The sequence below is a fragment of the Corvus hawaiiensis genome, assembly GCF_020740725.1.
Source record: "Corvus hawaiiensis isolate bCorHaw1 chromosome 32 unlocalized genomic scaffold, bCorHaw1.pri.cur SUPER_32b, whole genome shotgun sequence".
Taxonomy (NCBI): domain Eukaryota; kingdom Metazoa; phylum Chordata; class Aves; order Passeriformes; family Corvidae; genus Corvus; species Corvus hawaiiensis.
The window spans coordinates 15,737-41,213 of record NW_025963250.1 but is presented as its reverse complement, the minus strand read 5'-3'; the positions used below and the strand labels follow the sequence as shown (position 1 = coordinate 41,213).

At 50.2% G+C, this 25,477-nt stretch overlaps 2 protein-coding genes across 2 annotated transcripts in view; both read left to right on the top strand.

Moving 5' to 3' along the window:
- LOC125320688 (pre-B-cell leukemia transcription factor 1-like) overlaps positions 1–11,039 on the top strand; it is a 23,622-nt gene extending 12,583 nt beyond the window's left edge. Inside the window, 6 exon segments of the mRNA XM_048293093.1 lie at positions 702–900; positions 4,018–4,145; positions 5,684–5,840; positions 6,679–6,776; positions 8,535–8,621; positions 10,148–11,039. Coding sequence (XP_048149050.1) covers positions 702–900; positions 4,018–4,145; positions 5,684–5,840; positions 6,679–6,776; positions 8,535–8,621; positions 10,148–10,240 — 762 coding nt within the window. The 3' untranslated portion in view covers positions 10,241–11,039.
- A 1,679-nt stretch (positions 11,040–12,718) lies between these two features.
- DSN1 (DSN1 component of MIS12 kinetochore complex) lies at positions 12,719–18,543 on the top strand. The gene is made up of 11 exons (XM_048293096.1): positions 12,719–12,881; positions 12,956–13,001; positions 13,295–13,552; positions 14,278–14,351; positions 14,703–14,775; positions 15,365–15,452; positions 16,226–16,285; positions 17,851–17,922; positions 18,014–18,161; positions 18,253–18,340; positions 18,433–18,543. Exons 1-11 carry the CDS (start codon positions 12,720–12,722, stop codon positions 18,522–18,524), a joined length of 1,161 nt encoding a protein of 386 aa, XP_048149053.1. The 5' UTR covers position 12,719; the 3' UTR covers positions 18,525–18,543.
- Positions 18,544–25,477: the final 6,934 nt, after the last annotated feature.

The window sequence follows — 25,477 nt, the reverse complement described above, 5'->3', positions numbered from 1 at the left end:
AACCCCATTCTTTCAGGGTGGAATTCCCCCACCTGAACCCCCTTTTTTGGGGCTATACCCCCATCTTTTCGCCCTTTGCCCACCTGAACCCCCTTTTTTGGGAGCTATATCCCCCTTTTTCTCCCTGTACCCCCATCTTTTCCCCCTGTGCCCACCTTGCTGGCCTCGCCCACCCCTGACGTGCCGCTCTCCCCCTGTACCCTCATCTTTTCGGGTGGAATTCCCCCATGAACCCCATTTTTCCCCCTGTACCCCATCTTTTCTTCCTTTGCCCACCTGAACCCCCTCTTTTTGGGGCTATAACCCCATTTTTTCCCTGTTTGCCCACCTTCCTGGCCTCGCCCGCCGCTGACGTGCCACTCTCCCCCTACAACCCCATCTTTTCGCCCTTTATGCACCCGAGTCCCATTTTTTTTGGGTGGAATTCCCCACCTGAATCCCATTTTTTCAGGCTATAACCCCATCTTTTCGGGTGGAATTCTCCCACATGAACCCCATTTTTCCCCCTGTCCCCCCATTTTTCCCTGTTTGCCCACCTCGCTGGCCTCGCCCGCCCCTGACGTGCCGCTCTCCCCCTGTACCCCCATCTTTTCTCCCTTTCCCCACCTGAACCCCCTTTTTTGGGAGCTACACCCCCATTTTTTCCCTGTTTGCCCACCTCGCTGGCCTCGCCCGCCGCTGACGTGCCGCTCTCCCCGCAGGCCTGCAGCGAGTTCACCACGCACGTGATGAACCTGCTGCGCGAGCAGAGCCGCACGCGGCCCATCTCGCCCAAGGAGATCGAGCGCATGGTCGCCATCATCCACGGCAAGTTCAGCTCCATCCAGATGCAGCTCAAGCAGAGCACCTGCGAGGCCGTCATGATCCTCAGGTCGCGCTTCCTCGACGCCAGGTGGGCACATCCGGGAGGGAAAGCGTGCCCCGGGGCGGTTTGGTTGGAATGGGGGTGGGCGATGGTGGGAGGGGGAAATGGGGATTTATTGAGTGGGAGTGCGTTAAATATTTGCGTGTTTAGTGTGGGTATAACCACTATAAATGGTCTTGGTGGTGATGGGTTTAGTGTGCTTAATATAAACTTATTTAATAGAAATATATTGAATATAAATGTGTTTTGTGCTAATATATTAAATATTTGAGTGTTTAATGTGGGTATAACCACTATAAATGGTCTTGGTGGTGATGGGTTTAGTGTGCTTAATATAAACTTATTTAATAGAAATATATTGAATATAAATGTGTTTTGTGTTAATATATTAAATATTTGAGTGTTTAATGTGGGTATAACCACTACAAATGGTCTTGGTGGTGATGGGTTTAGTGTGCTTAATATAAACTTATTTAATAGAAATATATTGAATATAAATGTGTTTTGTGTTAATATATTAAATATTTGCGTGTTTAGTGTGGGTATAACCACTATAAATGGTCTTGGTGGTGATGGGTTTAGTGTGCTTAATATAAACTTATTTAATAGAAATATATTGAATATAAATGTGTTTTGTGCTAATATATTAAATATTTGAGTGTTTAATGTGGGTATATCCACTATAAATGGTCTTGGTGGTGATGGGTTTAGTGTGCTTAATATAAACTTATTTAATAGAAATATATTGAATATAAATGTGTTTTGTGTTAATATATTAAATATTTGTGTGTTTAATGTGGGTATATCCACTATAAATGGTCTTGGTGGTGATGGGTTTAGTGTGCTTAATATAAACTTATTTAATAGAAATATATTGAATATAAATGTGTTTTGTGTTAATATATTAAATATTTGAGTGTTTAATGTGGGTATAACCACTACAAATGGTCTTGGTGGTGATGGGTTTAGTGTGCTTAATATAAACTTATTTAATAGAAATATATTGAATATAAATGTGTTTTGTGTTAATATATTAAATATTTGTGTGTTTAATGTGGGTATAACCACTACAAATGGTCTTGGTGGTGATGGGTTTAGTGTGCTTAATATAAACTTATTTAATAGAAATATATTGAATATAAATGTGTTTTGTGCTAATATATTAAATATTTGAGTGTTTAATGTGGGTATATCCACTACAAATGGTCTTGGTGGTGATGGGTTTAGTGTGCTTAATATAAACTTATTTAATAGAAATATATTGAATATAAATGTGTTTTGTGTTAATATTTTGAATATTTGTGTGTTTAGTGTGGGTATATCCACTATAAATGGTCTTGGTGGTGATGGGTTTAATGGTAGTGTGCTTAACAGAAATTATTTAATAGAAATATATTGAATATAAATGTGTTTATTGTGAATATATTAAGCATTTGTGTGTTTAATGTGGGTATATCCACTATAAATGGTCTTGTTGTTGGGTTTAATGTTAGTGTGCTTAATAGAAATTATTTAATAGAAATGATTTAATAGAAACATATTGAATATAAACATATTTTGTGTTAATATTAAATATTTGAGTGTTTAATGTGAGTATAGTTACTATAAATGGCCTTGTTGATAGGTTTGATGATAGTATGCTTAATATAAATTATTTACTATATATTATTTAATATAAATGTGTTTTGTGTTAATATATTAAATATTTGTGTGTTTAACGTGGATATAATTACTATAAATGGCCTTGTTGATGGGTTTAATGTTAGTACATTTAATATAAATTATTACTATAAATTATTAATAGAAACATATTCCATGTTAATATATTAAATATTTGTGTGTTTAGTGTGGGTATAATTATTATAAATGGTCTTGTTGATGGGTTTAATGTTAGTATGCTTAATATAAACTTATTTAATAGAAATTATTTAATAGAAACATATTGAATATAAACATATTCCATGTTAATACGTTAAATATTTGTGTGTTTAATGTGGATAGAGTTCTTATAAATGGTCTTGTTGATAGGTTTAATGTTAGTGTGCTTAATAGAAATTATTTACTATAAATTATTTAATAGAAACATATTCCGTGTTAGTATATTAAATATTTGAGTGTTTAACATGAATATAATTACTATAAATGGCCTTGTTGTTGATGGGTTTAATGTTAGTGTGCTTAATATAAATTAATAGAAATTATTTAATATAAACGTGTTTATTGTGGATATATTAAATATTTGTATGTTTAACGTGAATATAATTACTATAAATGGCCTTGTTGATGGGTTTAATGGTAGTGTGCTTAATAGAAATTACTTACTCTAAATTATTTAATATAAATGTGTTTTGTGTGAATATATTAAATATTTGTGTGTTTAATGTGAGTATAGTTATTACAAAATATAGTTAGTGTGCTTAATATAAATTATTTACTATAAATTATTTAATAGAAACATATTCCATGTTAATCTATTAAATACTTATGTGTTTAATGTGGGTATAGTTCTTATAAATGGCCTTGTTGGTGATGGGTTTAATGTTAGTGTGCTTAATATCAATTATTTAATAGAAATATATTTAATATAAACGTGTTTTGTGTTAATATATGCAATATTTGTGTTTAATGTGAATATATTTATTATAAATATCTGTTCTTGATATACTTAATATTAACATTTTTAATATAAATATATTTAATATCAATATGGTTTGTATTCATATATTCAATATTAACAGTAATATGTTTACAATTAACATACTAAGTGTTAGCATATTGAATATTAACATATTAAATATTAGTATTTTAATATTAACAAATATAAGCATATTTAATATGCATGTATTTAATATTAATATGCTTAATGGAACAGGAATATATTAAACACTAATGTGTTTAATAATACATTTGCATTAACAAGTTTAATAGCAATATATTTAATATTAATCTATTTAAACACCAAACATGCATATTAAATTTAATATTAGTACTTAATATTCCTTTCTACAACATCAACAAATTCCCCATTAATACATTTAACATTATTGAAGAATATTTCTCATCAACAGAGGGAACATGAACCCCTCTGGTGTCTCTAAAACCTCATTTAATTACAACTAATTGGATTTCCTCTCTATTTTTAGGCGGTAAACGGCGCAATTTCAGCAAACAGGCCACCGAGGTGCTGAATGAATATTTTTATTCCCACCTGAGCAACCCCTACCCCAGCGAAGAGGCCAAAGAGGAGCTCGCCAAGAAGGGCGGCATCACCGTGTCCCAGGTGGGGCAAATTCCTGGGATTGGGGCAAATTGCCATCACACTCAGATCGAAATTGGGGATTTTTTAATCACTTCTTAGCAGCAGTTCCTGGGATGGCTTCAGTTCCTGTTCTTAGTGGAATTTGGAAATGCTTTCTGAAGTTTGTGTTGAAATTAGGAGTGAAATTTGGAAATTCTCACTGAAATTCCTGCTGAAATTCCTGCTGAAATTATCGGGGAAATTTGGAAATTCTCACTGAAATTTGCACTGAAATTTGTGCTGAAATTATCAGGGAAATTTGGAAATTCTCACTGAAATTCTGTGAAATTCTCACTGAAATTATCAGGGAAATTTGGAAATTCTCACTGAAATTCTGTGAAATTCTCACTGAAATTCCTGCTGAAATTATCAGGGAAATTTGGAAATTCTCACTGAAAATCTGTGAAATTCTCACTGAAATTCCTGCTGAAATTATCAGGGAAATTTGGAAATTTTCACTGAAATTCTGTGAAATTTGTGCTGAAATTATCAGGGAAATTCAGAAATTCTCACTGAAATTCTGTGAAATTTGTGCTGAAATGATCAGGGAAATTCGGAAAGTCCCTCTGAAATTCTTATTGAAATTCCCACTGAAATTTGTGCTGAAATTATCAGGGAAATTCTCACTGAAATTCTGTGCAATTTGTGCTGAAATTATCAGGGAAATTCGGAAATTCTCACTGAAATTCTGTGAAATTCTCACTGAAATTCCTGCTGAAATTATCAGGGAAATTCAGAAATTCTCACTGAAATCCTCACTGAAATTCCTATTGAAATTCTCTCTGAAATTCCTCCTGAAATTATCAGGGAAATTTGGAAATTCTCAATGAAATTCCCACTGAAATTCCTGCTGAAATTATCAGGGAAATTCAGAAATTCTCACTGAAATTTGTGCTGAAATTATCAGGGAAATTTGGAAATTCTTATTTAAATTCTCACTGAAATTCCTGCTGAAATTATCAGGGAAATTCTGAAATTCCCTCTGAAATTCTGTGAAATTCTCACTGAAATTCTTACTTAAATTCTCTCTGAAACTCCTGTTGAAAATATGAGTGAAATTCTGAAAATCTGTCTGAAATTCTTACTTAAATTCTCACTGAAATTCCTGCTGAAATTCTCAGTGAAATTCTGAAATTCTGTCTGAAATTCTTAAATTCTCACTGAAATTCCTGCTGAATTTCTCAGTGAAATTCTTACTGAAACTCCTAATTTCTCTCTGCAATTCCTTCTCAAATTACGCCTGAAATTCCTACTTAAAGCCTTAAATTCTTTTGTCCCACGAAAATTCCAAATCTTGTACAACAACAGAGCATTTCGAGCCTGGAGAATTCCAAATCCTGTGGGGAAAATACCATTTTGACCCTGGAAAATCCCAAAAATTGGGGAAAAAAGGCAATTTTGACCCTGGAAAAATTTTAAAAATTTCGAAAACGGACCATTTTAACCCAGGAAAATTGCAAATATTGTGGGAAACAGCCCATCTTGACCCAGTTTTGCCCGGATTTGGTGTTTTTTCCCAGGTTTCCAACTGGTTTGGGAACAAACGGATCCGCTACAAGAAGAACATGGGCAAGTTCCAGGAGGAGGCCAACATTTACGCTGCCAAAACCGCCGTGGACGCCACCAGCGTGGTGGCCCAGAGCAACCAGGGCAATTCCCCTTCCACGCCAAACTCAGGTGAGCCACGCCTGGAGAATTCCCAATTAGCCCTTGGGGTCGTTAATTCCACGGAATTCTGGCAGTTGAAACCTCCGTGGGATTTATTTTCCTTTTTATTTCCATTTTTTTTCTATTTATTTCGGGGGGTTTTCGGTTTATTTCAATCCATTTACTTTTATTTCCATCTGTTTCATTGTTATTTAATTTTATTTCCGCCTATCTCATTTTTATTTAATTTTATTTCCACCTCTCTCCTTTTTATTTCATTTTATTTCCATCTGTTTCATTTTTATTTCATTTTATTTCATTTTATTTCCATCTATTTCATTTTTATTACATTTTATTTCCACCTATTTCATTTTTATCTGATTTCATTTCCATTTATTTAATTTTGTTTCCTTTCAGTGTTGTTTTATTTCCTTTTAATATCCTTTTTCTTTCCTCTTCGTTTTTGCTTCTTTTTTATTTCCATTTATTTCCTTTTATTCACTTTTTATTTACTTTTTATTTCCATTTATTTACTTCTAAAATTTATTTGCTTTTATTTCCATTTACTTTTTCTTGCCTTTAAATTTAATTTTATTTCCATTGATTTTTTTTTTTTACTTTTCCTTGCCTTTTTATTTTCTTTCATCTACTTTTATGTCCATTCATTTATTTTTATTTCCTTCTATTTCCATTTTTTTCCCTTTTATTTCTTTAATTCCCTTTTTTAATTCCCTTTTTAATTCCCTTTTTATTCCCTTTGATTTCCTTTTTAAACTCACCATTTTTGAACCATTTTGGGTGGGTTTGTCGCTCATTAAAATTCTAATTTTTTTTAAAAAATCCTCATTTATTTGGTTTTTTTCCCCAGCTTCCTCTGGGTCTTTTAAGATGACAAATTCAGGGGATTCCTTCCTCAACCTGCAGTCCTTGACTTCCTACCAGAGCTCTCCCAGTGTGCAGCCACAGGTCAGTGAGGAAAAGCAGGAAAAATGGGCAAAATCCCAGATTTCCGTCCTTGATTCGGGAGGAATGGATTTGTTCCGATTCTTATTTGAATTCCAATGATTATTTCAATTTTTGTTACCTCTTGAATTTCTATTCTTACCGAAAATGTGAAATTCTCGCTGAAATTCCTGTTGAAATTCCGAATGAAATTCTGAAATTCCTGCTGAAATTCCTGCTGAAATTCCTGCTGAAATTCTCAGTGGAATTCCTGTTGAAATGATGAGGGAAATTTCAAATGAAATTCTGAAATTCTCAGTGAAATTCCTGTTGAAATTCTCAGTGAAATTCCGAATGAAATTCTGAAATTCTCAGTGAAATTCCTGTTGAAATTCTCAGTGAAATTCCGAATGAAATTCTGAAATTCTCACTGAAATTCCTGCTGAAATTCTCAGTGGAATTCTGAATGAAATTCTGAAATTCTCACTGAAATTCCTGTTGAAATGACGAGTGAAATTCCAAATGAAATTCTGAAATTCTCACTGAAATTCCTGCTGAAATTCTCAGTGGAATTCCTGTTGAAATGATGAGGGAAATTTCAAATGAAATTCTGAAATTCTCAGTGAAATTCCTGTTGAAATTCTCAGTGAAATTCCGAATGAAATTCTGAAATTCTCACTGAAATTCCTGCTGAAATTCTCAGTGGAATTCTGAATGAAATTCTGAAATTCTCACTGAAATTCCTGTTGAAATGACGAGTGAAATTCCAAATGAAATTCTGAAATTCTCACTGAAATTCCTGCTGAAATTCTCAGTGGAATTCCTGTTGAAATGATGAGGGAAATTTCAAATGAAATTCTGAAATTCTCAGTGAAATTCCTGTTGAAATTCTCAGTGAAATTCCGAATGAAATTCTGAAATTCTCACTGAAATTCCTGCTGAAATTCTCAGTGGAATTCTGAATGAAATTCTGAAATTCTCACTGAAATTCCTGTTGAAATGACGAGTGAAATTCCAAATGAAATTCTGAAATTCTCACTGAAATTCGTGCTGAAATTCTCAGTGGAATTCCTGTTGAAATGACGAGGGAAATTCCAAATGAAATTCTGAAATTTTCAGTGAAATTCCTGTTGAAATTCTCAGTAGAATTCTCGGTGAAATTCCAAAATTCTCCCTGAAATTCCCACTGAAATTCTGAAATTCTCAGTGAAATTCCCACTGAAATTCTCAGTGGAATTCCAAATGAAATTCTGAAATTCTCCCTGAAATTCCCACTGAAATTCCTGTTGAAATTCCAAATGAAATTCTGAAATTTTCAGTGAAATTCCCACTGAAATTCTCAGTGGAATTCTCGGTGAAATTCCAAAATTCTCCCTGAAATTCTCACTGGAGTTGGTCCTGAAATTCACACCGAAATTCCTACTGAAATTCTTACTCTGAAATTCAGGAATTCTCTCACCTCAAGCCTCAACTTGAAATTCTGAGGGCAATTCTAAAATTCCCACTGGAATTATTGCTGAAATTCCTAAGGAAATTCTTAAATCCAGAAATCCTCTACTCTCGCTTGAAATTCCTGCTGAACTTTTCCCAATTCCCTGAATTCTTACAAAATCCTCAAATTCTTGTTCGAAAATTCTTAGGCTCACTTAAAGCCTCACTTAAGTTACTTCAATTCTTTATTCCTATGGAAACTCTGACGAAAAAAATTCCCATTTAGAGGATTTTGTGCCCTTTTTGGAACTTTTCTCCCTCTTTCTGTCCCGTTTTCCCGGGATTTCGCAGATGGATTCCCTGCACCACGTCCTGCACCAGACGGGGAGGTTCGACCCCCTCGTGGGGACCCCTTTGTACTCCACGCAGCGCCTCGATGTAAGTTGGGCTTGGAATTCCCAAAGAACACCAAGAAATGGTCGTTTTTAAAATATATTTGAATTTTTATTTGAATTTAATTTTATTTTTTAGGGTTTTTTTATTCCCCCAACATGGCCGATGTTGGGATGGGGAAAAAGCTGGAAAAATTGAATTAAATTGCTCAACATTTCCCTGCTGGGGAACACAATTGATAATAATAATAATAATAATAACCATAATAATGGTAATAGTAATTGTTATTATTATATTTAATATCATATAAGATTAATAATATTGTTGGCATGAAACGTGGCCAATGTTGGGATGGGGAAAAAGCTGGAAAAATTGAATTAAATTGCTCAATTTTTCCCTGCTGGGGAACACAATTGATGATAATAATAACAATAATAATAATAATAACAGTAATAATGGTAATTGTTATTATTATATCTAATATTCTATTAGATTAATAATACTGTTGTCCTGAAATTACAGAACCATTAAAGCTGGAAAAGAGCTTGAAAACCATCAGGTCCTGGGATAATTAAGTTTGGAATTGTTGAAAGATTGTGCCAGGAATAAGGGTTATAGAAATGATCAATAAATCAATTTAATGTGTTCTGTCATGTAGAAATGTGTTAGAAATGCAAGTCAGCAACTCCCCTGTGTTGAGATATTTTGAATATGAAGATATTTATAGTAATATGTTTATTACTATTAAATTATATATAAAGATGGGGATTAAATATATTTAATGTTAAATGTGTGGTTTTATATACCTATATATGGCTGGCTGTGCATGGATCTATAAATACACTACATTATGTAATACACAATGTTAATATATAATATTAAATAACATACATATTATATGATTAATACAGCATTGTATTATGTTATTAATTCCATATTTAATTTAATATTTTATATGAATATTGTTGCTAATTTGAAATAATTTAAGCTACATATATGTAAAATATAGAAAAACACATTAGATAAAAACGATATCTCTGTATCCCATCCCCCCTTTAGCCTCGGGCATCTTTTATAAGGTTTTTACTCTTTTCAATCTTTAAACCTTTTAAAGTTTACCAAGCATACTAAGTATCCTTAAAGAGCATATTTAATAGAAGTTTTTTAATGTATTTTATACTATAAATTAATATTACACATTAAATAGTTTTTAAATGTATTTTATATTATAAATAAATATTATACATTAAATAGAAGTTTCAAAATGTATTTTATATTATAAATTAATATTATACATTAAATAGAAGGTTTTAAATGTATTTTATTTTATAAATTAATATTATACATTAAATAGATTAAATGAAATGTATACATTTATATTGAAATTTATGAGTTATAAATATATAAATAAAGGGAGAAGGAGTTTTTTGGAACATCCACGGACTGTGCTATCTCCCTTTAAAACCACTGCCACTTCCAAACACACTAAGCCATCTTACATCATCTACACGTCATTTCTTGAATATTAATGATAATAAACATTAATTAATTGTATTTTAATGTCCCTGCAGGCCAATGGTAGCTGGCAGGACGCCGCCACCCCCTCATCCATCACCTCCCCCGCCGGAGACCCGGGGAGCGTCAACTCCGATGCCTCCAATTAAAGATTTTTTAGGACCTTTTCAATGAGAGGAGAGAGGTCATTTAGCGTTAATTAGTCAATGTTGCTCTTGGGCCGATAGAATTATTGACTCACAATTAATTAATTACCTCAGAACAAGCCAATAGATTGTGATGGCAGCGACACCTCTACCTCTCACCGCCGACTTCTTCGCCTCGCCAGGACCTGAAATTGTTTTAAACCAACTTCATTTTCCCTCAGCAAATTCCGTTTTTTTAAGGAAAAACCCTGTGGATTTTACATGAAGAACCTGAAGAAGAAGGAAAAAAAAAAGTCTTGGCGTTTGTCTCCAGTTTTACAGCGGAAGAAAATGGATTTATTTTCGTTTCTGTCCGGTTTTTTATGCTGGGATTTCTGTTCTAGGTGAATAGTTCCAGTTAAACCCCCCCCTCCCCCGTATTGTAATTGTATGTCCTCTGTATTGTAATTTTGTATAGAAAATTCAGCTTTTTCTGAACTAATTTAGCTAATTAATGGGAACATCGCTTTACCAAACCTCTCACTGGACGTCGCTCGCAGGTCGGACCTTCCACTGGTGTCATTCCACGGGATTTCAGAGCGGAAAATTTCATGGCTTTACTTTTTCTAATGAAAAAGTAAAAAAAATAAAAGGAAAAACCCCAAACTCACCACAAAACAGCCGAACCGCCCAATTTCCCCACGGGAATTCGAGGGGGTTTGTGCCATTTCTGGTGCTGTTCACAGAGTCCGCCCCTTTCAGTTGAGATTTTATCAAAGAAAATAAACTTCCAAAGCCTTTTTTTTTTCCTTTTCTTTCCTAATTTCTCCTGATTTTTTCTCTCAGGTTTGGGCTCGGTGGGTGGCGCTGAGGGCGGGGGGTGGGAACGCCGTGAGGGGCGGGAAAAGGGCGGGGAACATCATGAGGGGCAGGAAAGGGCAGGAACATCGTGAGGGGAGAGAAAAGGGCGGGAATATCGTGAGGGGCGGGAAAAGGGCGGGAACATCGTGAGGGGAGAGAAAAGGGCAGGAACATCGTGAGGGGCAGGAAAGGGCGGGGAACGTCATGAGGGGCGAGAAAAGGGCGGGAACATCGCGAGGGGCAGGAAAGGGCGGGGAACATCGTGAGGGGCGAGAAAAGGGCGGGAACGCTGTGAGGGGCGAGAAAAGGGCGGAAACATCGTGAGGGGAGAGAAAAGGGCGGGAATGTCATGAGGGGCAAGACAAGGGCGGGGAACATCGTGAGGGGCGAGAAAAGGGCGGGAACGCCGTGAGGGGGCGGGGAAAGGGCGGGAACATCGTGAGGGACAAGAAAAAGGCGGGAACGCCGTGAGGGGTGGGAAAGGGCGGGAACGCCGTGAGGGACAAGAAAAGGGCGGGAACGCCGTGAGGGGTGGGGAAAGGGTGGGAACGGCGTGAGGGGCGGGGAAAGGGCGGGAACGCCGTGAGGGACAAGAAAAGGGCGGGAACGCCGTGAGGGACAAGAAAAGGGCGGGGAACGCCGTGAGGGACGAGAAAAGGGCGGGAACGCCGTGAGGGGCGAGAAAAGGGCGGGAACGCCGTGAGGGGCAGGAAAGGGCGGGAAGATCGCGAGGGGCAGGAAAGGGCGGGGAACATCGTGAGGGGTGGGAAAAGGGCGGGAACGCTGTGAGGGGTGGGAAAGGGCGGGAACGCCGTGAGGGACGAGAAAAGGGCGGAAACATCGTGAGGGGAGAGAAAAGGGCGGGAATGTCATGAGGGGCAAGACAAGGGCGGGGAACATCGTGAGGGGCGAGAAAAGGGCGGGAACGCCGTGAGGGGCGGGGAAAGGGCGGGAACGCCGTGAGGGGGCGGGAAAGGGCGGGAACGCCGTGAGGGGCGGGGAAAGGGCGGAAACATCGTGAGGGGCGAGAAAAGGGCGGGAATGTCATGAGGGGCAAGACAAGGGGCGGGAACATCGTGAGGGGCGAGAAAAGGGCGGGAACGCCGTGAGGGGCAGGAAAGGGCGGGAACGCCGTGAGGGGCGGGGGAAAGGGCGGGAACATCGTGAGGGGCGAGGAAAGGGCGGGAACATTGTGAGGGGTGGGGAAGGGCGGGAACGTCGTGAGGGGCAGGAAAGGGCGGGAACATCGTGAGGGGCAGGAAAGGGCGGGAACGCCGTGAGGGGCGGGGAAAGGGCGGGAACGCCGTGAGGGACAAGAAAAGGGTGGGAACGCCGTGAGGGGCGAGAAAAGGGCGGGAACGCCGTGAGGGCGAGAAAAGGGCGGGAACATCGCGAGGGGCAGAGAAAGGGCGGGAACATCGTGAGGGGTGGGAAAGGGCGGGAACATCGCGAGGGGCAGGAAAGGGCGGGAACATAGTGAGGGCGAGAAAAGGGCGGGAACATCGCGAGGGGCGGGAACATCGTGAGGGGCGGGAAGAGCGGAGCGGGCTCTGCGCGTGCGCCCTAAGACCGGGTCGGCGCCTTTTGCCCTCTGCGCATGCGCTCTCTGTGAGGGCAGGCACCGCCCCGTGCCTGCGCCGTGATGGCGGCGAAGCCGGAGCGGACTCCGCGCATGCGCAAGAGGCTGAGGGCAGGCGAGCGGCGGGAAACCGCCATGGCGGAGGCACCGGCGGGACCCGGCGGCTCCCCCGGCCCGGCCGCTGTCCCGTCCCCGCGGGGCTCAGCCGGGCCACAGGAGGACGAGGTGAGCGCCGGAGCCGGCCGGAGGAGCCGCGGGGCGGCCGCGCTTCCAGCCCCGTAACGGTTTTTCCCCCGCAGCGATGCGCCGGCGGACCCAGCCCTGGGACCGGAGGGGGCGCGCCAGGTGAGGGCAGGGAAGGGAATCGCCGGTCTCGGTGTAGGGAGGGGTTGGATGGGTGATTTGGGGGTTGCGAGGTTGAGATCCCCTCGGGACCCTCAGTGCTGCTCCACCCTCAGCGCTCCTGTTCTTCCCGGTTAAAAATAAAATCATAAAAACCACGCTTAGCGCTCTGAAATCCTTGGGAAAACCCCTTCCCCTCATAAAAACCAGGAAACCCCGAGTGGGAAGTTCACCTCCGGCATCGCGGGGTCTCCCTTTCCCCTTTACGGTGCTGATTTCACCTCTTTTCCCCTCAGATCCGCACTCGGCGGAGAAGGCAGCGGATGCTGAGCCCTTTTCGAAGCCTCCCGCCAACAAAAAGGGAACGCCCGGCTCCTCCAGCAGGAAAAAAAGAGCCCCGAGCAGCCCCAGGAAGGAGCAGCCGCTGAGTTCCTTCAGTTTGTCCCCGATTGTCGCCACCCCTCAGGGCAAGCGCCGCTCCTGGCGCCGCTCCAGCCTCAAGGGGAGGCGATCCCGCCGCAAATCGCTGCCCCCCGTGCACCACGAAGTGACCGGTTCGTGCTTTGGGCCTTCATTAGGGCTTCATTAGGGCTTCATTAGGGCTTAATGGGCTCGGCTTTAATTAAAGACCCTCCTGGAAGCGGCCAGGGGCTTGAGGATCGTTGGAGGTGCTGCACTGAGCCTTCTGTCAATAAGGGTTTTGCAGCTTCCACCTTTCTTTGTCCCTCCACTTCTGACCCTTAAATGTGACTTTTCCCCTTCCTTTTTCATGTTCTCGATCCTTAAATGGGACTTTTCCTCTCTCTTTTTCCATTTCTCCTCCTCTCGATCCTTAAATGTGACTTTTCCTTTTTCCTGTTCGTGTTCCTTAAATGGGACTTTTCCTCTCTCTTTTTCCCATTCTTCCCCCATTTTCCACCCTCAAGTGTGACTTTTCCTCCTTCTTTTCCCACTTTTCCCACCCTTAAATGGGACTTTTCCTCTTTTTCCCATCCTTCCCCGTTCTTGACCCTTAAAGGGATTTTTTTCCCTATTTTTCCCCCCATTCTTGATCCTTAAATGTGACTTTTCCTCTTCCTTTTTCCCAATTTTGCCCTTAAGTTTCATTTCTCCTCTTCCTTTTTCCCTTTTCCCCCTTAAATTTGACTTTTTCTCTCTCTTTTCCCCTTTTTTTCCCCCTTTTCCCTGATTTTCCACACCCTGCCCTCCCCCCAGCAGCTTCTGGGGGAATTCCAGCCGGGTTTTTTGGAATTTGACCGTTTTTAACCAATTTTTCCAGAACTGAGCCAATCCATCAGCCTGGAGCTTCCCGAAATCCAGCGCCTCTCCTCCCTCCTCCTCTCCAGCTTCCAGGTAAATTCACCCCAAATCCTGGGAATTTTTGGGCATTTCCAGGGCTGGGGCAGCTCCTGAAAATCCTAAAATTCACCCAAAATCCTGGGAATTCACCCAAAATCCCGGGAATTTTGGACAACTCCAGCTCCTGAAAACATTGAAGTTAACCAAAATCCTGGAATTTTCCCCCCGGAAATTCCTTGGATTCCTTTCCCTGCCACCCCAAACACACAAAAAAGGGGGAATTTGGGCTCCTTTTTCCTTCCCAAGCTCTGTGAAAGCCCTCAGAAAATCGGGATAAAAGCGCATTTCCCCAATTTTTGTTGGCTAAATCCCATTTTTTCCCATTTCTCCCCGTTTTTCCCTCAGTTTTCTGCCCGGAAGTTGCAGCAGATCCTGGAGGAATCCGAAGGATTCGACCCCGAGGCTTTCGCTGCCAAAGGTGGGGATTGGGGCCTCCCAAATTCCCCAAATTTGGGGCTTTTTTCCCTCAAAATCCCAATTTTCCAACTCCTAAAAGGGGTGGGGACCCCAAAAATGTGGGAATTTGGGTAAAAAAGGTGGAATTAATTGATAATTAACTGATAATGAATTGGGGGGGGGGGGGGGGGGTCAGAAATGGTTCTGAGGGGGTTCCTGGCTCTTCCTGATTCCCCCAAAATTTGGGAATTTGGTTAAAAAAAAGGCAGGAAGATGAGAAAACACTGGAATGGATTAATAATAATAATTAGTAGTTAATAATTAGTCAATAATTAATTGGGAGAGGATCAAAAACGGTCCTGAGGGGGTTCCTGGATAATCCTGAGTCCCCAAAAATTCGGGAATTTGGTTAAAAAAAAGCAGGAAATGACCACAAATGGAGGTGCTGATCCCCGAATTCCGTGGGTGGGGAGGGAAAAAATGGGATTAATTAGCAATAATCGATAATTAATCAATAATGAACACCGGGGAGGATCAGAGCAGCTCCTGAGGGATTCCAGGTGTGGTTTTTAATCCCATTTTTTCCCCTTTTTCCCCCTTTTTCCCCCCAGTCCGGGTGGGCTCCGAGGAATTCCAGCGGCTGCTCCAGAGGCTGCTCCAGGACGGGACCCTCGGGAGCTGCCTGGAGCTGCCCCCAGGGTGAGAATTTGGGGCAAAATCCCCCGAAAATGGGACTTCTCCAGCCTGGCAGGGGCTGAAATCCATGGAAACGCCAAAAAAAGACATTTTCAGCAGCTGGAAATGTCCAAAATGTCCCAAAATTCCCAGGATTTTGGGTCAATTCCAGGATTTGGGGTGAAGTTTAGGATTTTCAGGAGCTGCTCTGGTCCTGGAAATGTCCCAAAATTCCCGGGATTTTGGGTGAATTCCCAGGATTTTGGGTGAATTTTAGGATTTTCAGGAGCTGCCCCAGCCCTGGAAATGTCCCAAAATTCCCAGGATTTTGGGTGAATTCCCAGGATTTTGAGTCAATTCCCAGGATTTTGGGTCAATTCCTGGGGTTTCGGGGCCGGTTTTGGAGTCAATTCCCAGGATTTTGGGTGAATTCCCAGGATTTTGAGTCAATTCCCAGGATTTTGGGTCAATTCCCAGGATTTTGAGTCAATTCCCAGGATTTTGGGTCAATTCCCAGGATTTTGGGTGAATTCTCAGGATTTTGGGTCAATTCTCAGGATTTTGGGTCAATTCCTGGGGTTTCGGGGCCGGTTTTGGAGTCAATTCCCAGGATTTTGGGTCAATTCCCAGGATTTTGGGTGAATTCTCAGGATTTTGAGTCAATTCCCAGGATTTTGGGTCAATTCCTGGGGTTTCGGGGCCGGTTTTGGAGTCAATTCCCAGGATTTTGGGTCAATTCCCAAACCTCGCCCCGACCTTGGGGGATTTGGGGGCGATTTTGGGTCCCTTCCCCGCAGGGACCCCCTGGACCCGGCCCTGGAGGGAAACGTGGCCCAGGTGAAGCAGCTGATGGGCAGGTGGGGACAGCTGGGGACACCTTGGGGACACCTCGGGCACCCTGGGACACTTTGGGGACAGCTGGGGACACCCTGGGAGACACCTGGGACACCCTGGGGACATTTGGGGCACTTTGGGGACACCCTGGGGACACCCACGGGGGCATCTGGGGACACCCGGGGCAGCCTGGGGACACCTTGGGGACACCTGGGGACACCCTGGGGACACCCTGGGGACAGCTGGGAGACCCTGAGGACACCTGGGGACACCTTGGGGACACCTGGGGCACCTTGGGGACAGCTTGGGGACAGCTTGGGGACACCCTGAGGACATTTGGGGCACTTTGGGGACACCCTGGGGACACCCTGAGGACATTTGGGGCACTTTGGGGACACCGTGGGGCAGCCTGGGGACACCCTGGGGCAGCCTGGGGACAGCTGGGGACGCACCTGGAACAGCTGGGGACATTTGGGGACACCCTGGGGCCACCTGGGACACACGTGGGGACACCTTAGGGATGCCCCTGGGACAGCTGGGGACATTTGGGGACAGCTGGGGATGGCTGGGACACCCTGGGGACACCCCTGGGGGGGTTGGGGACACTGGGACACACCTGGGGCACATCTGGGAGCTTTGGGGTCACACCTGGGGGGTTTTGGGGTCACACCTGGGGTCACCTGGGGGGTTTTGGGGTCACACCTGGGGCTTTGGGGTCACACCTGGGGATTTGGGGTCACACCTGGGGGGGTTTGGGGTCACACCTGGGGGGGTTTGGGGTCACACCCGGGGGTTTTGGGGTCACACCTGGGGATTTTGGGGTCACACCTGGGGGGTTGGGGTCACACCTGGGGTCACCTGGGGGGTTTTGGGGTCACACCTGGGGGGTTTTGGGGTCACACCTGGGGATTTTGGGGTCACACCTGGGGTCACCTGGGGGGTTTTGGGGTCACACCTGGGGGGGTTTGGGGTCACACTTGGGGATTTTGGGGTCACACCTGGGAGCTTTGGGGTCACACCTGGGGATTTGGGGTCACCTGGGGGGTTTGGGGTCACACCTGGGGATTTTGGGGTCACACCCGGGGGTTTTGGGGTCACACCTGGGGATTTTGGGGTCACACCTGGGGGGTTTTGGGGTCACACCTGGGGATTTTGGGGTCACACCTGGGGGGCTTTGGGGTCACACCTGGGAGCTTTGGGGTCACACCTGGGGGTTTTGGGGTCACACCTGGGGATTTTGGGGTCACACCTGGGGGGTTTTGGGGTCACACCTGGGGCTTTGGGGTCACACCTGGGGGGCTTTGGGGTCACACCTGGGGGGGTTTGGGGTCACACCTGGGGGGTTTTGGGGTCACACCTGGGAGCTTTGGGGTCACACCTGGGGATTTGGGGTCACAGCTGGGAGCTTTGGGGTCACACCTGGGGATTTTGGGGTCACACCCGGGGGTTTTGGGGTCACACCTGGGGATTTTGGGGTCACACCTGGGGGTTTTGGGGTCACACCTGGGGATTTTGGGGTCACACCTGGGGGGTTTTGGGGTCACACCCGGCGGCTTTGGGGTCCCCCCTGACCGCCCCGTCCCCGCAGCTTCTCCCGGGAGCTCCAGGCCTGGGAGCTGCTCCTGCAGCGGCACCGCCGCCGCTCCCAGGAGGCCTCCAGGTGAGGATCCGTAACCCCCCCCCCGAAAAAACCCCCCAAAACCGCCCCGATTTTGGGCCGGAATCCCCCAAATCCGTCACTTTCCCCGCAGGGACCTGGAGCTGCTCCGAGCCGGGAGCCTCCCCCAGCCCCCCCCCGCCGCCCCCAGCCCCCAAATCCTCCAAATCCTGCGCTCCAAACCCGACTACGGCCAAATCCTGGCCCAGCAGGGCCCGCTCCTGAAATCCCTGCGGCTCCTGGTGAGTTTTATTTTGGGGGGAAAACGCCCGGATTTGGGGATTTCTGGGCATTTTTGGGGGGGGGTGTGATGGGGATTTTTGGGACCCCCAGGTGGAGGAGGTGCAGCAGGCGGCCAAGTTGGTGATGGGGTTCGGCGAGGAGAGCAGCGGCTTCCTGAGGGGTCTCTCGGAGCAGCTCGGTGAGCGGGAATCGCGGGGATTTGGGGGCAAAAATGGGGAAATCGGGAATGGATGGATTTTAAAATTTTTGGTTTTCTCTGCTCTTTTTCAGCCTCCAGGGCGTTCCGGAAGCTGCAGGAATCCCCCGTGCGGAGGCTGCTGGAGAGGAAGCCCCAAAAGGCGCTGCCGGCGGAGGGGGAATAATAAAAAGGATCCCAAAATCTCCCGGTTTTCCCTCAAAAATCTTCCCGGTTTTGTTTTCGAAGCGGTGCTTCCGGGTTTGGGCGGTGCTCGGTTCTGATTGGCCCTTGCATGTGTCACTCAGAGGCCTCAGCCAATCGCAGTGCGGATGGGGCGGGGGCTGTGGGACTCTTCCGGTTCATTCCCGGGGCTTTGGGGTCCCAAATTTCTGTATTTGGGGGCTTCTCGGTTTTTATTGGCTCGTATCTCTGTCAATCAGCAGCATCAGCCAATCAGATTATGGCTGAGTGGAGGTGGGACCCTCATGGTCCTTGGCGCGCCCGAACTTCCGGGTTTGAGCGGTTTTCGCGTTCTATTGGTTTGTCTGTGTGCCAGTCAAAACCAGTAGCCAATCGCAGCGGGGTTCTGTGCGAGGGTGGTACTAGCCTGATGCTTCCGATTGGTCCGCGGGTGTGTCAATCAAAGGGATCAGCCAATCGCAGCGTGGCTGAGTGTGAGGGTGGGAAGTGGGGGGATGGGAATGAGCGTAGTCCCCTCAGTGTCCTCCTGTGTCCCCTCAGTGTCCCCTCAGTCCCCCCGTGTCCCCTCTGTCCCCCCGTGTCCCCTCTGTCCCCTCAGTGTTCCCCGTGTCCCTTCCGTGTCCCTTCTGTCCCTTCCGTGTCCTCCCCGTGTCCCCTCTGTCCCTCCGCGTCCCTTCAGTGTCCCCCATGTCCTCTTTTTCCCCTCAGTGTCCCCACTGTCCCCCCACTTTGTCCCCTCAGTGTCCCCCTGCGGGAACAGGTCAGGGACAGGGGGCACAGTCCGGCCGTGGGCACTCTGCCAGCACCGGGACTTGGGGACCCGTGGGGACACCTGGCCCCGCCTGGGGACACCTGGCCCCGTGAGGGGACACCTGGCACCCTGAGGGGACACCTGGCTCCGTGAGGGGACACCTGGCCCTGCCAAGGGACACCTGGCTCCGTGAGGGGACACCTGGCACCCTGAGGGGACACCTGGCTCCGTGAGGGGACACCTGGCCCTGCCAAGGGACACCTGGCCCTGTGAGGGGACACCTGGCACCCTGAGGGGACACCTGGCTCCGTGAGGGGACACCTGGCCCTGCCAAGGGACACCTGGCTCCGTGAGGGGACACCTGGCACCCTGAGGGGACACCTGGCACCACCAGGGGACACCTGGCCCTGTGAGGGGACACCTGGCACCCTGAGGGGACACCTGGCCCTGCCAAGGGACACCTGGCACCGTGAGGGGACACCTGGCACCCTGAGGGGACACCTGGCTCCGTGAGGGGACACCTGGCCCTGCCAAGGGACACCTGGCCCTGTGAGGGGACACCTGGCACCCTGAGGGGACACCTGGCTCCGTGAGGGGACACCTGGCACTGCCAGGGGACACCTGGCCCTGCCTGGGGACACCTGGCACCGTGAGGGGACACCTGGCCCTGCCAGGGGACACCTGGCTCCGTGAGGGGACACCTGGCACCGTGAGGGGACACCTGGCCCTGCCAGGGGACACCTGGCACCGCCTGGGGACACCTGGCCCTGCCAAGGGACACCTGGCACCGTGAGGGGACACCTGGCCCTGCCAGGGGACACCTGGCACCGCCTGGGGACACCTGGCCCTGCCAAGGGACACCTGGCACCGTGAGGGGACACCTGGCCCTGTGAGGGGACACCTGGCCCCGCCTGAGGACACCTGGCTCTGTGAGGGGACACCTGGCACCGTGAGGGGACACCTGGCCCTGCGAGGGGACACCTGGCCCCGCCTGGGGACACCTGGCTCTGTGAGGGGACACCTGGCACCGTGAGGGGACACCTGGCCCTGTGAGGGGACACCTGGCCCTGCCAGGGGACACCTGGCTCCGTGAGGGGACACCTGGCACCCTGAGGGGACACCTGGCTCCGTGAGGGGACACCTGGCTCTGTGAGGGGACACCTGGCACCGCCTGGGGACACCTGGCCCTGTGAGGGGACACCTGGCTCCGTGAGGGGACACCTGGCACCGTGAGGGGACACCTGGCCCTGTGAGGGGACACCTGGCCCTGCCAAGGGACACCTGGCACCGCCTGGGGACACCTGGCCCTGCCAGGGGACACCTGGCTCCGTGAGGGGACACCTGGCCCTGTGAGGGGACACCTGGCCCTGCCAAGGGACACCTGGCACCGCCTGGGGACACCTGGCCCTGCCAGGGGACACCTGGCCCCGTGAGGGGACACCTGGCACCGTGAGGGGACACCTGGCCCTGCCAGGGGACACCTGGCCCCGTGAGGGGACACCTGGCTCCGTGAGGGGACACCTGGCTCTGTGAGGGGACACCTGGCACCCTGAGGGGACACCTGGCCCTGTGAGGGGACACCTGGCCCTGCCAGGGGACACCTGGCCCTGTGAGGGGACACCTGGCACCGCCTGGGGACACCTGGCCCTGCGAGGGGACACCTGGCCCCGCCTGGGGACACCTGGCTCTGTGAGGGGACACCTGGCACCGTGAGGGGACACCTGGCACCACCAGGGGACACCTGGCTCTGTGAGGGGACACCTGGCCCTGCCAGGGGACACCTGGCACCACCAGGGGACACCTGGCCCTGCCAAGGGACACCTGGCTCTGTGAGGGGACACCTGGCACCGTGAGGGGACACCTGGCCCTGCCAGGGGACACCTGGCACCGTGAGGGGACACCTGGCACTGCCACGGCCATGCCCTGTCCCTGTCACCCGGTGCCCTCCCCCCGCTGATAACGGGGACAGCGGGGGGACAGAGGGGACAGGGGGTGGCCGGAGGTGGCCGGGGCTGGCCGGAGCCGATAGCGGCCGGCTCTTCCTGTGTGACCCTGGGCCCCCCTCCTTGGGGACATCCTGGGGTGGGGGAGGGCGGGGATGGGACAGGCGTGGGGACAGCCTGGGGACAGGGACACCCTGGGGACAGCCCTGGGGACACCCTGGGGACACCCTGGTGACAGGGGCACCCTGGGGACAGTGACACCCTGGACACCACCCTTGGGGACACCCTGGTGACAGGGGCACCCTGGGGACAGTGACACCCTGGACACCACCCTGGGGACACCCTGGGGACGGGGACACCCTGGGGACAGTGACACCCTGGACACCACCCTTGGGGACACCCTGGTGACAGGGGCACCCTGGGGACAGGGACCCGCTGGCCTTGGGGACACCTTGGGGACACCCCGGCCGCCCCCCCGAGCCCCCCTGCCCCGGTTGGGGACAGTCCCCGCGGTGTCACCTCCGGCCGTGCTTGGGGATGGGGGGGGAGGGGACATTGAGGCCACCGCGGGGGGGGGGGGGGGAGGGGACATCCTGTCCCCCCCCCCCCCCTTTGTCCCCTGCGGGCCTTATCGGAGGGGACAGGGCTGGGGACAGCTCGGGGACACGGGCGGGGACCTTGGGGACAGCTGGGGACAGCTGGGGACAATGTACGGCAACGTCGAGACCGCGCTGGACAAAGCCTGGGGAGCCGGGGAAGGTACGGCCACCGATGTCCCCAGTGCCACCCGCCTGTCCCCAGTGCCACCCCCCCCCGTCCCCAGTGCCACCCGCCTGTCCCCAGTGCCACCCCCCTGTCCCCAGTGCCACCCCCCCCGTCCCCAGTGCCACCCCCCTGTCCCCAGTGCCACCCCCCTGTCCTGTCCCCAGTGCCACCCCCTGTCCCCTCCCTGTCCCCAGTGCCACCCCCCTGTCCTGTCCCCAGTGCCACCCCCCTGTCCCCAGTGCAACCCCCCTGTCCTGTCCCCAGTGTCACCTCTCTGTCCCCAGTGTCACCTCCCCTGTCCTGTCCTGTCCCCAGTGCCACCCCCTGTCCCCAGTGCCACCCCCTGTCCTGTCCTCAGTGCCATCCCCCTGTCCCGTCCCTGTCCCCAGTGCCACTCCCTGTCCTGTCCCCAGTGCCACCTCCCTGTCCCCAGTGCCACCCCCTGTCCTGTCCCCAGTGTCACCTCCCTGTCCTGTCCCCAGTGCCACCCCCCTGTCCCCAGTGTCACCTCCCTGTCCCCAGTGTCACCCCCTGTCCTGTCCCCAGTGCCACCCGCCTGTCCCCAGTGTCATTTCCCCATCCTGTCCTGTCCCCAGTGCCACCCCCTGTCCTGTCCCCAGTGCCACCTCCCTGTCCCCAGTGCCACCTCCCCATCCTGTCCCCAGTGCCACCCCCCCTGTCCCCAGTGCCACCTCCCCATCCTGTCCCCAGTGCCACCTCCCTGTCCCCAGTGCCACCCTCCCCATCCTGTCCCCAGTGCCACCCCCCCTGTCCCCAGTGCCACCTCCCCATCCTGTCCCCAGTGCCACCCCCCTGTCCCCAGTGCCACCTCCCCATCCTGTCCCCAGTGCCACCCCCTGTCCTGTCCCCAGTGCCACCTCCCTGTCCCCAGTGCCACCTCCCCATCCTGTCCCCAGTGCCACCTCCCTGTCCCCAGTGCCACCTCTCCATCCTGTCCTGTCCCCAGTGCCACCCCCCCGTCCTGTCCCCAGTGTCACCTCCCTGTCCCCAGTGCCACCCCCCCGTCCTGTCCCCAGTGCCACCTCCCTGTCCCCAGTGCCACCCCCTGTCCTGTCCCCAGTGCCACCCCCCTGTCCCCAGTGCCACCTCCCTGTCCCCAGTGCCACCTCCCTGTCCTGTCCCCAGTGCCACCCCCCTGTCCCCTCTGGGGCCTTGCAAGGCCGGGGAAGTGTCCCCAAGGGCGGTGGTGGCACCTGGGAAGGTCCCCAACCCCTGTGGGTGTCCCCAAGGGTGTCCCCAGAGCTGTCCCCAACCCCTGGTGGCCTTTGGGTGTCCCCAAGGATTGTCCCCAGGGGTGTCCCCAACCCCAAGGGTGTCCCCAACCCCTGGTGGCCTTTAGATGTCCCCAAGTGCCACCACAGGTGTTCCCAATCCCTTTAGATGTCCCCAGGGGTGTCCCCAGGGGTGCCCCCAGGGGTGTCCCCAGCCCCCTGTGGGTGTCCCCAGGGGTGTCCCCAGCTGTCCCCAGCCCCTGTGTCCTTTAGATGTCCCCAGGGGTGTCCCCAGGGGTGCCCCCAGGGGTGTCCCCAGCCCCCTGTGGGTGTCCCCAGGGGTGTCCCCAGCTGTCCCCAGCCCCTGTGTCCTTTAGATGTCCCCCAGGGGTGTCCCCAGGGGTGTCCCCAACCCCTGGTGGCCTTTGGCTGTCCCCAAGTGCCACCACAAGTGTCCCCAGCCCCTGTGGGTGTCCCCAGAGGTGTCCCCAGCCCCTGTGGGTGTCCCCAGGGTGTCCCCAGGGTGTCCCCAGAGATGTCCCCAGCCCCCGTGGGTGTCCCCAGAGGTGTCCCTAGGGGTGTCCCCAACCCCTGTGGGTGTCCCCAGGGTGTCCCCAAGTGTCACCAGGGGTGTCCCCAACCCCTGTGGGTGTCACCAGAGGTGTCCCCAACTCCTGTGGGTGTCCCCAGGGTGTCCCCAGGGTGTCCCCAGAGATGTCCCCAGCCCCCGTGGGTGTCCCCAGAGGTGTCCCTAGGGGTGTCCCCAACCCCTGTGGGTGTCCCCAGGGTGTCCCCAAGTGTCACCAGGGGTGTCCCCAACCCCTGTGGGTGTCCCCAGGGGTGTCCCCAAGTGTCACCAGGGGTGTCCCCAGCCCCTGTGGGTGTCCCCAGGGTGTCCCCAAGTGTCCCCAGGGGTGTCCCCAACCCCTGTGGGTGTCCCCAGGGTGTCCCCAAGTGTCCCCAGGGGTGTCCCCAGCCCCTGTGGGTGTCCCCAGGGTGTCCCCAAGTGTCCCCAGGGGTGTCCCCAGCCCCCGTGGGTGTCCCCAGAGGTGTCCCCAGGGGTGTCCCCAGCCCCTGTGGGTGTCCCCAGGGTGTCCCCAAGTGCCACCAGAGCTGTCCCCAAGCCCTTCCGACGTCCCCAAGTGCCACCCCCGAGTGCCACCCCCTCTGTCCCCCCAGGCTGTCCCCCGCCCCCCGCCCCCGACGAGGACCCCTACGAGCCCCTGGACCCCTCCCCCACCCCGCCCAAGCCGCGCCCCTCCCCCCCCCGGGGGTCCCCGCGCCCCTCCCCCCCCGGGCGGCGCTGGGGCCGGGTGGCCCCGGTGGCCCCGGTGGCCCCGGTGGCCCCGGTGGCCCTGGTGGCCCTGGTGGCCCTGGCGGTGGCGCTGCTGCTGATCCTGGGGACCCTCGGGGCGCGGCGCAGTGAGTGGGGGAGGGGCGGCGGGGGCGTTTGGGGGGGATTTGGGGGAATTTGGGGGGGATTTGGGGGGATTTTGGGGGTTTTTGCGGGGGTTTTGGGGGGGATTTTGGGAATTTTGGGGGGGTTTGGGGGGGTTGTTGGGAATTTTGGGGGGTTTTGGGGAATTTTGGAGGTTTTTTTCGGGGGATTTGGGGAGTTTTGCGGGGGTTTTGGGGGGATTTTGGGAATTTTGGGGGATTTGGGGAATTTGGGGTTTTTTTGGGGGGGTTGTTGGGAATTTTGGGGGGTTTTGGGGGGGATTTTGGGAATTTTGGGGGGGTTTTGGGGGGTTTAGGGGAATTTGGGGGGGGGTTGGGGAATTTTGGAGGTTTTTTCGGGGGATTTGGGGAGTTTTGGGGGCTTTTGGGGGGGATTTGGGGAATTTTGGGGGGATTTTGAGAGGTTTTGGGGGGGGATTTGGGGAATTTTGGGGGTTTTGGGGGGGATTTGGGGGATTTTGGGGGATTTTGGGGGGTTTATGGGAATTTTGGGGGGTTTTGGGGAGATTTTGGGGAATTTTGGAGTTTTTTCCGGGGGATTTGGGGAATTTTGGGGGCTTTTTTGGGGGGATTTTGGGAATGTTGGGGGGTTTTGGGGGGGATTTTGGGAATTTTGGGGGGGTTTTGGGGAGGTTTTGGGGAATTTTGGAGTTTTTTCCGGGGGATTTGGGGAATTTTGGGGGCTTTTTGGGGGGATTTTGGGAATTTTGGGGGGTTTTGGGGTGGATTTGGGGGAACTTTGGGGGTTTTTGCGGGGGTTTTGGGGGGGATTTTGGGAATTTTGGGG